The sequence below is a fragment of the Amphibalanus amphitrite genome, unplaced genomic scaffold (assembly GCF_019059575.1).
Source record: "Amphibalanus amphitrite isolate SeventyFive unplaced genomic scaffold, NRLGWU_Aamphi_draft 000439F_arrow, whole genome shotgun sequence".
NCBI classification, from domain to species: domain Eukaryota; kingdom Metazoa; phylum Arthropoda; class Thecostraca; order Balanomorpha; family Balanidae; genus Amphibalanus; species Amphibalanus amphitrite.
Window position 1 is genome coordinate 281472 of NW_024881933.1, and position 16479 is coordinate 297950.

The window sequence follows — 16479 nt, forward strand, 5'->3', positions numbered from 1 at the left end:
TTCTGACTTCTGAGTTGCCTGATGCTGGACTGAACGAGGACGGCGCTGGTTGACGCGACCGCTCTGGTATAGTGACTTTGGTACAGCTGTGCCTGGACAACAGCTGTTAGTCGCAGATCAGCGATGTGAACTGCCTATCGATCTGGATATCGGTTGTTCGTCTGAGGAGAACATGTGACTGGTGGAGGCTTTGCACATTTGCAGCTATGGATACCTTCATCGTTCTGTTAACCTCCGTTCACCAAAGTGCACTGGTCCAATGAACAGACGTGGTCACGTTTTTACCTGGCGGTTTTCCCACGTGTTTTCATACGGTATAGGTACCGGTTATCCAGCAGCCAGTACACGTTAGTCGTTACGGTCTCACAATGCAGTGACCAGTCGTTACTCGTTAGTGGCATTTTGTTCTTTTTGCACTCCCATTAATTAACGAAATGTCTCGGGCTCGGCAATGCTGCAGACATGCTGGTGGCCCAGTTACCGCTACCAGCTGTGAGATGAACCGAGGGCATTGAGTCAATGACTGGTGACTGCAACGTTGCACACATGGGCATTGAGCATTAGACAATGGCATGCGGTAGTATCTGTGTATTACATTGTACTTTCGTACATATTGCATTGCATTGTGTTTGTGCCGTCCCTTTGTTCAGTCAGCTATTTCATAAGCAGCCCGTGTCCCATTGTAATAGTGATAATTACGTAAACGTTATACCCACCATCAAATCAATAAAGCGCCGTCAAGTTCATGACGATTCTAACTAACCTTTTTGTCTACCACGACCGCTCTCTGCAGATAGGTACTAACCCAGGTTTACATATTTCACTTACACTGAAAAGCGTTATAAAGCCGTAAGGCATATATCCGCTACCTTCTTTCAAACATGTAAGTTACTCAAATCTTTACGAACATGTTCGTATATAGCTGGGGCTAACTTCCCCACACTTCTCCACTGAGGCGTCGCATGCATTATTTGCCTGGTGTCATTCGCTGCACCACTGCAAGTATAGGTGTGTACTGTGTGCCCATTCCTGCCTTTGTCCATGGCGAGTTGCCAGATGGTCCGCTGGTTGCCAGCTCAATAACGGTGCCAGTCTCCACATGTCCCCGCCGCCCCTGCAGACAGCAGACCATCGCCTCCACCCAGCCTGGTCGGCGCGGCACCTCCCTTAAACGGTCAGCCGAGGTCACTGCCCCGACCAGACCCTCCGAGTACTGGTGATGACGTCAGACTAGTGTGACGTCACCCAGTGGTCTGCAGAGGCGACCCAGTGCAGTGGAACCGCTCCCATTGGCACTGCGGTATTCATGGTTTGTGTGCAGTCGTGAGGTTATTGGCTGCGCCACATCCTGGTTTGGTGGCTCCCGTAAGCCTCCAGCGGCTCCAATGATTAGCGTTTTTCATTACCTCCAATTTGTTGTGGGTAAATTATGAAAACACTAATATTCCTCGACGAAAGAATAGCATGGCCTAAACTTTAAATTTACTTAATTGGGCATTGACGCAATAAATTTGCGTCCTTTTTTAAGGTAATTATGTATGTCTCTATTTACTGGAGATAATCTGGATTTCTGGAATATTTTCCTCTCACCATAAACTGAACCGTTTTCAGCCTCAAATGAAATATACAAAGGTTCTCCCAGTACATACGAGAACCCGTACTTATGTGTTTCAGCTTTCAGTTATACCTTCAACTTTAAAGAACTCATCGACACAGCACAAATGGTTTTCCATGTTCGAACTGCGTCTTTGCCGAAAGCATCCTCCTTTTCCTCGTGAATGCGCTGCGGTATCAGTATAGGGGCCTCCAATATTAGATCATCATCGATATTATCGTACCGTTTTTAATGGCTCGAGAGAATAGCCTCATGATCTCATTAAGTCCAATTATCGGAGCGTTGAGCCATTACCTTCATCATGGCGCAATTTCTATAGCGGTTTTCTCTTCCTCTTCTCTCTCTCTCTCTCTCTCTCTCTCTCTCTCTCTCTCTCTCTCTCTCTCTCTCTCTCTCTCTCTCTCTCTCTCTCTCTCTCTCTCTCTCTCTCTCTCTCTCTCTCTCTCTCTCTCTCTCTCTCTCTCTCTCTCTCTCTCTCTCTCTCTCTCTCCTCTCTCTCTCTCTCTCTCTCTCTCTCTCTCTCTCTCTCTCTCTCTCTTCTCTAACTTACTCTTACTCTCCCTTTCTTCTTGGCTCATTTTATATCTGACGTTCCTATATCTTTATTCTTTATTTCATAGCCCTCTCCTCGCTCCCCAATACCTAACCCCTCCCCCTCTATACTCACCCCTCTGACCCCTCTTCCTTTCGACAGGAGGCCGGGATCCACAGCGCTGGTGGCGGCGCCGGCAGCAGCCGCGGCCATGCCCGTCTGCTCGATGCGGATCTACTCCGATGCTGCCGACAAAACGGTAGCCGGCACGGTGCACATTGGTGATAAACTCACCATGGAGATTGCCATTGACGAGCAGAAGGAGTACGGTCTGCGCGTGGTGGACTGTCTGGTTCGAGACGGTCTCGGATGGGGGCAGCAGCAGCTCGTCAACTCAGAGGGGTGAGTTGGAGGGAGAGGAGGGAGGTCAGAGGGGGCGGGGGATGGGTCAGAGGGGCGAGGGATGGGTCAGAGGGGGCGGAAGGAGGCTGGGTCAAGTAGTCGATGGGTCTTTTCGACTAATGCAGCTGAGTGAACAGAACGCCGCCGCTCTATCTCATCCTTCTGCGCGTATCCTAACCAGATATTTGATAATTAATCGTTCTTTCCTAATTACCGGCTAGTCCCCGTGTGTTCCCGCAGCGCTCATATTCTTGTTCATATATCTGCTAGCTTACAGCTGAATGGCCGATTTCACACATCCTATCCTCTGACTAGAATTAGCCCCATGCTAGCCGAACTAGAGTTCGGCACTCAAATGCGGAAATTTCAGTCCCGAACTGCTGCAGTATTTACCTGGAGAAGGCGTCTTCCCGTCATATCGTAATGTGACTTGCCTTGGTGTCACTAGATTAGAAGCAGATATCCTATTAAATTGGGTTTATCGCTGCCTTGGTTTTCCTGCTGTGAGTGTCATTGATTAATTATGACGCTATATGAATGACGATGACGCAGGAACTGCTGACGTGTGCGTTTTCTCTCCGTTCGTCAGCTGTCCAGTGGATTTCGACATCCTGGGTCCGCTGCAGTACAGCGAGTCCAAGACCAGTGCTTCCGTCAGCTTCCTGGCACACAAGTTCCCGTACACATCTTCAGTCTACTACCAGTGCAACGTGCGACTCTGCCTCAAACAAGCGGGCGGTTGTGACGATGTGGTGAGTTCCTATGTTCCAGAAATACCTAAGCTGCTGCAGTGTGGTACTTTGGGTTTCTCTCCTACATGCCTACTGATCAGCGGCTGACGGCTCCAATGATACGACCTCTCGTTTTTATAAAAGTTCATCGTGATTCGTTATATATCAGGATTAAATTCACTCAGCTATCTCGACATGTGATGTTGCTTTTGTTATCTATCAAGTTCTATATCAATGATTCAACTCGTCGAACCATTTTTCATTTAACATTTTACGAACGTTCACATAATCAGCTACCGAAGCTGAATTTTAACGCTGTCTGCATGATTAAGTGTTTCCGAAGCGGGCAGGCTGCATCATCAACAGACTATGAATGCATCTGTGACACTCCATCTCTCCCCTTCCCTCCCTCAGCCGCCGATCTGTCAGGCGGGGTCGAACGTGCGCCGTCGCCGGGAGCTGAGGAACGCCACTGTCGACGACTTCGACCCGAACGACGGACGGGTTATCGAGGTGTTCAGCGGGCTCTACGTGGACGAGGGCACCGAGGCAGAGGCCGCCGCCGACCAGGGACCCACCAAGGTGCGTGAGGAGGGGGAAATTGGGAGGATTTGATGGACTTTTCCAGAGTGAAGGGTTACGTCTTTAGTGGAAGGTCAAGGTAGGAAGTTGATTTCAAGTTCACCAGTCAGCCAAGTTTTAGGTACCAGCCCGTGCAGTAGGAGGCTACTTTAATGTTTGATACTTCATATTGAGCCCGTGGCTAACCTATTGAAAATAAAGATATGATTTTTTTTTTGTTTTTTTTTTTTTGTTGGGTTAGGCCCTTTCGGTCCAATGGGACCATTTCAGAGCCGGGAGGGTGATAGGATATAGGGGGAGACATTGGTCTGGGCAGGCACCCTAGTGAGTCATCGGGGCTGAGCCCGTCCAGAGGACAGGCCACCCAGCCCCAAGGCACTCACTGCACCCGGCTACGGGGTGCGCTCCCTCGGGAGCAGCGGTGCCGCTCCAAGGGAGCAGCCCGCATGAGATAAGGTTGCCTGTCCAGCCCGGAAGGGGGTTGCGGCGTGGAGGAGAAGGATTTCAGCATCCTGAGGATAGAAGCACGGAACGGTGATATGAAAAATCCATCAAACCATTTAGCGGTCAATCATTCAGCATTTAGGTGGACGTTTCACCGTTTTGTATTCCCCTCGCAGGAGGATCTGGAGAACGACGACCTCCTCTGCATCTCCCCACGGACGTTCGCCATCGTGATCGCCATCATCGGCCTGCTGCTGATGATTGCCGTCGTCGTAGCCATCATGATCATCATCAACCGGCGTCGGAGGCGCAAGGACATGTCGGCGACAGGCAGCTCTATCTACTCGGGGCCATACACAAACACGGCCTACTCACACTCTAGTTAGGCCAACCGCCGCCTAGTGGCGCTGGCGTCGTGCGCGGTGAATGTAGGTGGCGCGAGTGAGGCGTGCGCCGGCGGCCGCCCTCTGCGGGTAATCGTCGGGGGCGACCGTCGGCGGTCGAGACGTGCCGTCTCTTGAATAAAGGAGCCCAGGGATAGTCCTGCAATGTTCTATGTGGAAATATGTAGTTGGAATCTCAAGGTACCTGTATTGTGTGTGCTAGGCCAGGCAATGCTGCCAATAACTATCTCTGTCTGAACAGGACAGATCCTTTCGAGCTTCTAGTAGGATTCTGTCGTGGAAAAGCCTGGCTTCAAATGTGACTGGGCTCCCTCGTTCTCGAGACATTCGAGCACGCTCCGCTGTGTGATTTGTAGGACTGGGTCCAGGAGGCGTGCTTTACCGAGGTGAATGTCGCAATGCGAAGTGAATGTTGCGTGGAAAGCTGAGCGAAGCGCTGTAGATCAGTCATTGACTTTGTAAAGAAGTCGTCACTTAGCTTTTTTTAATAGGCTCAGATGTTTCATTGTGATATGGAGTCATCCGCGCTGATAATGCCAAGACTGCCTACACTTTATTTGGTGGTGAGATTTAACAGATAACTAATCGTCTTCCCAAAGAACTCAATTCAATACCGCTTACGGGAAAAGAGAAGGTTGTTGTTCATCATGAACCGCATTATCTGTGAGCGACAAATAAGTGCATATTTCAGTGTGTATGAACTCACTGTAGATAACCATTGTTTTAGTGTGTTAACACAAAAAGAAATATACTATAATAAAACAAATTTCATATTTATTTTTCGTGCGCCGTGGGCTATCGATAACTTTAGGGACACAATGCATTTATGCGTTACGAAAACAGCGAATGGAAAACCAGAAAGCTTTCTATTCGAATAACTATCATATCGTAGCTGTGCCTATTACATAGCCTAGCTGTGCATATTATAGCTGCGCTTGTTCCAGAGCTAGACTTTATTGACAATTTTACGCGTCCGGCAACAATAAGTGAGTTTATCAAAGGGTTAGGTAATAACTGATAGGCATTAATTTCAGTTGTACTTTCCTTTTTGCGATGTCAGCAGCACAGCATATCTAGGTGTGTTTGGTGTTGGGCTTTAACCCTCGCCGGACCTATTGGTTTTCTATACATACGCGCCGGCCGAGGGGGGAGGCGGGTACGACCTTTAACCCTTTAACCCTCGCCGTTTCGCCCCTGGTGGAGCTAGCGCGTCGCGGAAAAAACGAGCGAGTGTGCCGTTACGAGACGCAGAGATTTGTACCCGATTTTAACCCTCGCCCGCACATGCCATTTTCCCATCCTAGAACGCACATGGGGGGGGGGGGGTTGCCACCCCCCCTGCGCCATTTCGTTCCTGTTGGAGATAGAGCTTAGCGGTAGAGACCAAAAAGATTCTTTGGGAAGAGACGAATCCAATGATACCCAGTTTTACCTTCTCAGGTCAGTCATTGACCTTCCAGGTCAGGTCAAACTAAAAAATGTTGCTGTTTTGGGTCACCGTTGGATATCAAGTGTGCTGCTTATCAAATACCGATGACGATGCTGTTTTCTGGTGCCAAGCCAGCTAGAACCTCTTTGTCACACTATCCGACCAGAATTTTGCTGCTGAGGTCATTTCAGGTCAAATAAGGTCAAGGTCAATTATATGTGTTTGAATGTCTGTGTGTGTCTGTGTGTATACTGATGTGTGCACCGATTGTTTTTGGGTCCATATTACATGAAATCACGATCTGAGAAGCTTTTACCAAAAATGCAGTCAAAAAACTTCAAAAAAGTAAATTCAGCTTGCCTAAAACGCAATTATCTTGGATGACCTAGGTTGACCTTGACCCTGACCTTGAGTACATCGTCGAACAACATGTTCCATGATAGGTGGGAGCTGGGAGGTAAGACTGGCAAAAAAGGCCGAAATTCTAGTTCTAAAAATGTTATGTGCAGAGCAGAAAGACTACCTGGGTGGGGTGGCAGCCACCCCCCCCCCCCGCATGTGCGGGCGAGGGTTAAGGTCCTAGGTCAACCGGTGACCTCTGAGGTCAGGTCAAGTGCCCCAAGGTACGGTTCAGTTTTTGGTGAATAACTTCGCAAAAAACGGCCGCAGAGCCGCGATTTTGGCAGCATCGTGTTCGCCTCGCTCAGGCGCGTCGAATGATATACTTTTTGTCCGGGTCAGGTCAACTTGGGGTGTTGGCCTCAGGTCAAGGTCAGGTCAGCACCCCCAGGTCACGAAGCTGGTCGAAAGAGGTCATGTCGCATATCATTCGATTCGGCAGTTCTTTCTGAGTCCATTAGTGGCTTTCCCGACTCGCTAGCTCAATTTGATCAAGAGTTATTGACGAAAAACTAATATGACCTTGATGACGTCATAAATGACGTCACGCAAGGTCAACATTGCAAAAGTGACGCATCCAACCTTGCAAGGAGTGCATCAAATCACGATTCTGTGTGCTTGAGATAGTTGGAGATCGTTCCCGGCGCCAGAATAGCAGTTTTCATTTTTCCCCATTGACTTCTAGGTAATGGTGAGGTCACGAAAATGACCTGACCTCATATGACCTTTAGGAAAAATCCGAGATATACAAATTGTGAGACTCATAATGGATACTAGATCCTGCAAGTTTCATTTCCCTGTGACATCTCCTCTGGCAGTGAGGGCGTTGCGAAGTTGCGACATCTGAAGACCGTGCAGAGGTTCACTTATGATAGGTCAGTGACCTGACCTGACCCAAAAATGCGATTGGTGTCAAAAGATCCGGCTTGAATCAAAGGTCAGGTATGCCAAGTTTTAGCTCTCTATCGCCAGCGTGTTTGGAGCTATCGCGAGAAAAAAAAACCCTATGGGGGGCGGCACCCGCCCCCCCCCCCTCGGCCGGCGAGGGTTAAATCAAGTCATGAGTACTTTCAACTCCCACCCATCCTGCTAGGAGGTTTCATATAGTCGTGAGCTATATCATATATGTAAAAAAAGAGAAACAAAGGCATTTAAAGGCAGAAAATGTATTTATAATTCGGCACGCATAATAAATACACACTCAAACAAGAAAGTCGCACGAAAAAGCAATCACACGTTTCTCTCATTCATTCAGCGGCCAGAAATATGTTCGAGCGGGCAATGGTTAGCTTGATGTGTTCTTTCGTGAAATCAATGCATAGTTTATTCATGATAAATACGCATCACTGATAGCGGGGCCTGTAGCCGACGATGACACGCTCATACCTGACTGGCGCCTCAACACGCGCCTCAGGCTCAGAGGCAGAGTAGCTCTCCTCAGCTCTGACCTCAGCCCTGACCTCAGACTCGGGGGCAAAATAGCTCTGCTCAGCCCTGACCTCAGCCCTGACTTCAGGTTCGGGGGCAAAATAGCTCTGCTCAGCCCTGACCTCAGCCTCCTCAGCCCTGACCTCAGTATCGGGGGCAGAGTAGACCTCCACAGTCCTGACCTCAGCCCCGGGAGCAGTGTAGACCTCCACGGTCCTGACCTCAGCCTCTGTGACGGGCACCTCTGGCGTCGGGTACTCGGTCGGCACCGGCGTCGGCAGCGCGTCGCTCTCGGCGCGGAAGCCCATCGCGTCGGCCACGTAGCGCACGCTGACCTCGACGCCCTCCGGCGACGTGTAGCTGTAGCTACCGAACACGGTGCCGTCCCTGCTCTCCTCCTGCCGCAGGATGTTGTCCTCGGAGAGGAAGCGGAAGGCGAAGCCGTCCTGTCCGATGCGCTCGCTGGACTCCTCCAGGATGCGGACTGTTGCCGGCTGGAGGGAGCGCTGCTCGGGGGCGGCGTAGGAGCGGGACGGCGCGGCGGCGCACGCGGCAACCAGGGCGGCAAACAAAACCTGAAAGTAAAGAATAAAACAGCGTGTCAGTGCCTTCTCTTGTCAGCTACCAAATGATGCATCTTGCAAAAACATTGCCTTTCGTCGAAAGATCAAAGATGTGCGACAGCAGTTCATGGCAATCTAACGTTTTGCAAATGCCCGAGTAGACATTACCAGCTTCATGTTGCTCTGTGGCGGTTGGTTCACTGTACGTGTTCCCAAACTGGATTGATGCTGTGACTGAGGACCTCTCCCATTATATACCGCGACTTCAGCCGAGGGCCGCCCTCCTCGGAGCGGGCAGGGTCACCCGGATTCCCCGCCTCCGAACGGCAGATGCTCCCGTTTTTTCCCGAATGTCCTTCGTTGCCCAATCACATCGCGCTTTAGATATCGACCGCGGTGGCGCGCTACAGTTCGCATTTTCGTGGTCATCTCCTGAATTCAGGATTGAATAATGATATGAGAGGGAATGGTCAGGTCACATATGCAGCACTCGGTATCTTGGAAATTTTACAGCTCAGAAGTTGGTTTATATGATGATATGGTTAACAGCAACTATTCTTAGTGTCTGCTGTAGTGCTGTACCTACAAGATTTAGCAAAACTTGAAATAACAAAGTTTCAATACGCTGTGATGTTTTTTTCCTCATCTTCTGGTTATAAGAATATGATCGGACTGGACCAGAGTCGTGGAGTATAGAAATTGAAAACAGCCGAATGGCATTCACCAAATTCTGCACGGCCATTATTGCGTTGTTATGAGATCCCGAAAAGTTAGTTATATTTGCATAAGTGAAACAACATGGCCTTGTTATGAGATCCCGAAAAGTTAGTTATATTTGCATAAGTGAAACAACATATGGCTTACGGCTCCCCATTAACCCTCGCCCTGGCAGGGCATTTTTCATAACACGGCCTGGCAGGGGGGGGGGGTCGATGCGACCCCCCCTCGCGATTGGCTCCTATGGCACCTAGAAACACCAAATTTGGTAGGTAGGTGAACCCCCTGGAGTTCTCGCCCCTGTGCAAATTTGGTTGCTCTAGGTCAATATTTAGGGGGGTTTTGGGGGGGGGGGGGGTATAAATGTAAAAATTTCGCTAAAAACAGGTCAAAAGTTTTTCGCATATAACTTTTGATCTAATTAAGATAGAGCAAAAAGAAAAGCACCAGTGAACTCAGCACGTCAAGGCGCGTCGAATGATATACTTTTTAGCTTGCTTAAGTGTACTTAAAGTTTTTCTTAAATTTTAAGTAAAGTTAAATTAATAAATTAAGTTCAAGTTAACCAAATTGCATCATATCGCATATCATTGGAATCGGCTGATCACCAGGAACACAATGATACCATTTTTTAAGCTCTAGCGTCATTATGTGCCAAGTTATTGGCAAAAACGTCATTTGACCTCAGTTGACCTCATTTGACCCGATCCATGGATAAGTACACCAAACAAAGAAGCACCAAGTGACCTGCTGTTAAGTACCGTGGTTTCAAAGTACAAAAGTGATAGAACGAAGCGGATATCTCCAGTATTTTCCGAATTTAGTATTTTCCCATAGGCTTAACATTACGACGTAATGACCTCTAGCTGACCTCAGGTCAGTGACCTCAAAAAAGCCGGACTATATGTTATACAAATCGGTGAACTTAGCACATCCTGAAAGTTTGAAGGAAATCAGTCAAAAAATGTGAGTTGGACAGGTGCAAAAAGAAAATTGAAATTTGACCATGACCTTGTACCGGTTTTTCTGACCTGGTGACCTGACCCAAGGTCACCCGGACCTGAAATTTTCAGGTCATATGTAAAAAGGTTGCCCCATAGGCTGTGCCAAATTTGGCGGCGCTGCGCGCCGCCGTTTTTACACTATCTTCGAAAAACCTTAGGGGGGGTCGCATCGACCCCCCCCCCTGCCAGGGCGAGGGTTAATGGGGAGCCGTAAGCAATTGACAAGTACTTAACCCATACTTGTCAATTGACAAGTATGGGGACACGAAAACTTATCCATCACGCATGGGAATCCAAAAGATATTCTATAATAACTTAGGATGACTATGTTTTATAATGTTCTGGTAGTTGCCATTCCGGGACATTGTCAACTATTAGCTATTGGGCCTTCGATTTATAATTCGGTAATTATTTCACGAATTGTATGTCGCAAACACGTTTGCAGACACACACTTGTTATAAAGAACGGCCGCCGACCGGGTCGCATAAACAAAAATGAGAGGGTTGAGGAGGTTAGCCTGTAGGCTGTAAGTCAAACCTCTTTACGGATGGCTCAGAATGCAAAAATATATTGGGTGGAGACTTCCACTGGCGTCCATCTGGTGTCTAACTGAGCAGACGTCCAAGTTGGCGTCTAACTTGGCGTCTAACTGTTGGACGGACACTTCCAAGCTAGACGCGTCTAAAGTTAGCTGTCGCCAGATAGACGCAGCCGCCGTCCGGCTAGACGCGTCTAAGACGGCGCATCTAGCTAGACGCGAAATGGAAGTCTCCACCCATTATCTTTTTATGCGGATACATTTGCAGTATGCATGCGTAAGTTCTTCTTCGATAAAAACTGACATTTACAAAACGAAATTGAGATAAGGAAAACCTATTTTGTTCAAGTGATACCAATTAAAATTAGCAGCAATTAACAACAAACAAACAAACAAACAAACAAACAAACAAACAAACAAACAAACAAGCACACAAACAAACAAACAAAAAATACATGCATAAATAAGTGACGAATTTTAACAAAATCAGCATACATATAGGCTGTGTAACTGTGTAATATTCTGTAATGACCGAATGATACAACTGTAGCCGTCAATGGGTGACGGTGATTTCCAGAATAAAACTTTTGCGTATGTAGCTTACAAAATCCCAAAGCTATGGCCATGAGCTGGAAATGGATAAATCATACATTGCATGACGCATCATTGGTGTAAAAACTAAAAACTGAGGCCGCATGAAGGTAATAGTGACCACCGGGCTCATGAGCGCCAAGGGTGCATTGAGTTTTGGAATGCTAATGGGCCATCACAGACTTACTTATCTTTGAGCTCACTTAACAGAGGACAGTGAGATGTCCGGTACTGTCGACCTACACGCAGCGATACGTGACATATGAGCCACGCGGCCCCTGCTCCGGTTCTCATGCCCGCGTATTGGGTAACATGAAGCATGAGATGAGATGTGGACAGCCAGCTACGTTCCTTCGCTCATTCCGTCCCCAAGACGTGACGGATTGCTGTCTGACACAGCTCAGTTTTCATATTGGTAAGGGGAGCCAGAGACACGCGGTTACCATATTTGTCTACCGGAGTGAATGTTTCCCACTGGCACTTAAATTACGTAGCAGTTAATCGGTTGATTGGAAGATATCTGACTTCAGAAAGAATAAATCAACAGCCTTGTATTTAGTTATTGCTTTTGGTTGTTTCGGTTAACCCACGCCCCAGTGGCGGTCTCAGCCAACTTCGCCCTAGTGGGGGGGGGGGGGGGGATATGTTACCACCCACCTCTAACTCAAAAACTAAGAGGGCTAGAAAGACGCAGTAAAAAGCAGTCGATAGCTCTCAATGCGTACGTTTGAAAGTATTTCAGTAATTTTTCATCTTAGAGCAATATTGGGGTCACCAGAGGCCATCAAAGGTCAAAACTTGCCAATTGTCATTATATTTTTTCAGAAAACATGCCGTTATCTCAGGGACTATGGTAGCTAGAAAAACGCATAGAAAAGCAATCGATAGCTTTTGAACTCTTCTTCTGATAAGGTCATAATCAAAATTGACCTCAGGTCAACAGTTTAGCCTCCAGAGGGCAAAAACTCCAAAAATAGCTGTTTTTACGAAAAGTGTTTTCGACAAAAACTTTCGACTACAAAAAGCCACGACATTTCTATTGCCAGAATCGTGTTCCTCTCGCAGCGACGCGTCGAATGAACTATAATTTGACCTTGAAAGGTCACCTTGAAGATTTGACCTCAGGTCAAGGTCATGACCTGACCGGAAAAGGTCATGTTGCATATCAGTCGATGCGTCTCAGCAAGACAAACACAATGAGACCATCCCCAGCGTTCTATCTCTTTCCAATCGCGTGTTATTGGCAAAAATCTGTTTGTAGCCTCAAATGACCTCGGATGACCTTTCTAGAGGCTATCAGCAAAAATGACATGTTGGTCATCACGGGTGGTCCAAATCATTGTGATTCTGAAATATTTGGACTGTTCCTATGCGTACACACGGATCTAGAGGCATTTTCATTTTTCTCCATTGACTTGTAATGGAAAGGTCACGCCACTGACCTGACCTTAGGTCACGGATATAAAAAATCCGAGATATACAAATTGTAGGCGCCCATAACAGCATGCAATCCACCAAGTTTAAAACCTTTCTGACAAACACTGCAGGCTGGACATGACTGCAAACATTTTTAGGCTTGGTCAGTTAACCTGACCTGGTGACCTGACCTGACATGACCTGGGGTCAAAAATTTCACACGTTGTCCAAAATTGATGTATTAAAAGCTACCCCAAGCGGCGCGACGCTACGCACCGCGGTTTTTTATTCACACGTTAAAAACGCGACAGGGTGGTAACATATGCCCCCCCCCCCCCCAATGCACTGGGGTGAAGGCTAATGCGGATCGATATGTGAACGTTATCGCAAATTACGTTCATAATCGGAATATCAAGGCTTCAAATACAACATCTAAATATGCACCGTTACGAGACGCGCCGAATTGTACTCAATTTCACAGTCTCAGGTCAACCAGTGACCGCTGAGGTCGGGTCAAGTGCCCTAAAGAAGGGGTTTCATTTTTGTTAAATAGCCTCGCCAAAGATGGTCGCAAAGCCAAAACTTTGGCACAATCGTATTTGTCATGATCATGATTGATGCATTGTGTATTAGGGAAAGGTTGACGTAAGAGGTTCAACCTCAGTAAGGTCTGGTCGCAGCCTCTCAGGTCACAAAGCTGGTTGAAAGAGGTTATGTCACATATCGTTTGATGCGGTCGATATTAACCCGATTCTGTTGGTAAATGGTAGGTTTCCCGACTCGCTATCTCAATCGGGAATTATTGAAGGAAAACTCGGACCACCGTCCTTAGTGATGTCAATCCAATAGCGGTTGTGGTTGTGGTTGCGGTTGTGAGGTCTCGGGGGACTACGAAGTCCTCTGTAAGTTTCCCAGTGAAACATCCCCTGGCACTGAGGGCGGTGCAAAGTGGCTACATTTTTGGACCGGGCAGAGATTTACTTATGCTTTCATAGGTCAATAACCCGACCTGATCTGAAAGTGTGGTTGCCGGTTGGTATCACAAATTCGGTTTAAGGTCAGCTGTGTCAGCTTTTAACTTTCTATAGCTATTGTGTTCAAAGCAATCGCGAAAAAAAACTAAAACCCGCCCTCTTCCCCTTCGACCAGGAAGAGCTAAGTCGTCTTAGTTAATAACAATGTTATCCGACTACTTGTTCAGATGTGGCTCTGGTCTCCTGAGCCACAGACTTCTCTATATATGGACTGTGCGCTGATTTGGGAAATTAGCATTGGAGGCCCAAATTTCTGAAGCCGTAATATGAACCCATATGTTGTAACACAATACCCTTTTATTGTTTCCTGTCGACAGGCTGAATTTTATGTAATATATTTTGTTTTTGTACTATCTATTGCTCGTAGCTCAGAATAAGAAAGGCTTCTGGTCGATATGAATCTGTATTGGAACATTATTTCACGTTCATCGACACCCATTGATGTCCTCATGTCAAGTTCATCTCACATTGCACCAGTGGGCTTGAAAATGGCGTTAGTCCATTTTCACCGCGGGATCCAGCGAGAAAGGGTGGCTATCATCCCTTTCTTCTTCCCCCGTGTGCTGGATTGTTCACATCTCTGACATGGCTGGCTACAAACTCGCGCGACAGTGCACCGACCGCGCTGGTGGTAAAGGTTGGCGGTAATGCCGATGGGGGACTTAACGGGAAAATGTGTGTCTGCTGCTACGGTGTCTTCACTGTTCTTCTCTGCTACCCACTTTTTCGCACCACGCATCTACACATAGTCGCACTTTCACACATTCGCACATGCGCATCACCAATTGCAACGTAACCCTCCGTCTGCTCGTTTTCCACTCGCTGCAGAATGATAAGGCGATAGCTCTTGTGACGGTCGTTCCCATCACGTTGTCATGCTGTAGCTATTGTTGCTTTTATTGTGTCCCTTCGTCCCATGGAGACGTAGCCGAGCAGCTCTGAAGGGACCTGTGGGCGGCCCCCAGGGCCACCACGATGCTGCCGCTCCGCACCTCCTCCATGTTGGGGTTGATGGTCGCCATCAGGCGATGTCGGGTGCCCATCAGAGCCGGGCACCGCAGGAGGACATGCTTGGGCTGTCCGCCTCCTCTCACCAGACGGGTAGAGTGCGGCTCTGCATTGTCGGTCGTCGCACTGGTTGCACCCCGACAGCCAGGAGGGCGCCAACCCGACTCTGTGGCGCCATTGGGAGGAGCTTGTCCAGTGGCCGGCGCGGAGCTGGTGGATGTCCACCGCCGCTGGCCGGTCGCCGCCGGCAACGGTAGGCGGGAGTCGATCCCCGTCAGCTGGTGGAACCAGCCGGCTGGCCAGGCCCCGACGGTGCGAGCCCTCGCCACTCTGGCGGCGGCCCAGTGGGCCTTCTGGACGTCTATAAGGATTTGTTTTTAGTCGAGTATGTTTGCCTTCTTGGCGATGGTGTCGGCCCTCTCGTTGCCTTCCAACCTGCATTGTGAGGGCACCCACTGTAGGTAGACCAACAGGCCTCCAGCTGTCAGTCCCCAGAGGGCTCTCCAGATGTCCACTCCGAGCGAGGAGTGCTGGGCGGCACAGCCACCTCGGATGGCGGCGAGGGCGGACTGCGAGTCGGTGCAGGTTACGATGGTGTCTTCGGCGTGCGGCGGGTTCTCCAGCAGCTAGGAGAGAGCAGCTCGGAGGGCGACCATCTCAGCTCGGAAGCTGGAGCACATGTAACCTGCCGGGGCGCGGATCGAGTGCTCTTCCCCGTTCGGCCAAACGATTAGTGCCCCCGGCGCCTCCGTCATATTCTGTAGCTCGTTAGTTACAGTATGCTCTTCGCCCTTGACACATTTCTTGGCTTCTCCATCAAAAATGTCCACAGCTGGCCTAGAAATGGTGACCTGCCAGTTTCCTGAGATATCCAAAGTAGCAGTTCCTGTAAAACAGGCCACCACCGGCACAGATGTTTGTCCCAGCTACCTATACTCCAATCAGTCCTATGCATCTTGTTTCTGCTCCACCGCTATTTTTCCGTCCGTTCTTCGCAGACTGGCGTATTCTTGAGCTTCCCGATCCCGATGCAAGTTTTGCGGTAACATTTAAGAGCGGCAACCTTCATCGTTTAACATTGATGCGAAGGGTACGAATTCCATCATTTCATCGAGCATTCTTCCGAGATGATCTGATCCAGACCATAATGAACTACAACCCCATACGACACACTGGATAAGCTTCATTGTTTGATTGAATAAGCTTACTTCTTTTGGATGTAGTGGCGTGTCACTGCCATGGGTATGGCATTATTTAGCGCGGCGTAGCTTCGAACTGCGATGGCGAGTTGTTCTTTTCACATTAACTGCTGGTCAAGTTAAGTCTTTGTAGCTCCTTTCAGTGAGTCTTTTTTTCTCCAGAATAAAATAAGGCACTAGGCATTATAGGAAGTATGCTGAGACTGGCGCCGTCGATAGCGTCCTGTTTTTCTTCTTGCTGTGTGAGTCTCACAGGAGTCAGTGTTTGCAAAAGTAAACTTGCAAATCTGATTGTCCTCAGCGTTATCTCTTATCTCGATTGATGGTTTCGTCTGTGAACATTTTTTTTTAGTTATACGGGAGGCTAAAAAGTTGCATTTTTGCTAGAAATTATGTTTCGTTTCACATTTTTCTTGCCCTGACTCTGGCTTGATACCCGGAA

General features: G+C 48.3%; 2 protein-coding genes across 2 annotated transcripts in view; one reads left to right on the top strand and one right to left on the bottom strand.

The window, feature by feature from the left end:
* LOC122391478 (cuticlin-1-like) overlaps nucleotides 1-5476 on the top strand; it is a 25078-nt gene extending 19602 nt beyond the window's left edge. The window contains exons 5-8 of the mRNA XM_043385422.1: nucleotides 2310-2549; nucleotides 3139-3301; nucleotides 3695-3862; nucleotides 4483-5476. Coding sequence (XP_043241357.1) covers nucleotides 2310-2549; nucleotides 3139-3301; nucleotides 3695-3862; nucleotides 4483-4692 — 781 coding nt within the window. The 3' untranslated portion in view covers nucleotides 4693-5476. The remainder of the gene's footprint in view (nucleotides 1-2309; nucleotides 2550-3138; nucleotides 3302-3694; nucleotides 3863-4482) is intronic.
* Nucleotides 4705-14852, bottom strand: LOC122391473 (endocuticle structural glycoprotein SgAbd-2-like). Its single transcript, XM_043385408.1, has 3 exons — nucleotides 14823-14852; nucleotides 8110-8541; nucleotides 4705-4773 (listed from the first exon to the last, which is right to left on the bottom strand). Exons 1-3 carry the CDS (start codon nucleotides 14850-14852, stop codon nucleotides 4705-4707), a joined length of 531 nt encoding a protein of 176 aa, XP_043241343.1.
* Nucleotides 14853-16479: the final 1627 nt, after the last annotated feature.

Coding starts and splice junctions, on each gene's coding strand:
- LOC122391473 (XM_043385408.1), bottom strand. CDS start 14,852: ATGGCGACCATCAACCCCAACATGGAGGAG. Junction 8,542..14,822: donor TCAACCCCAACATGGAGGAG/GTGCGGAGCGGC, acceptor CTTTACTTTCAG/GTTTTGTTTGCCGCCCTGGT. Junction 4,774..8,109: donor ACTCTGCCCCCGATACTGAG/GTCAGGGCTGAG, acceptor GATTACCCGCAG/AGGGCGGCCGCCGGCGCACG.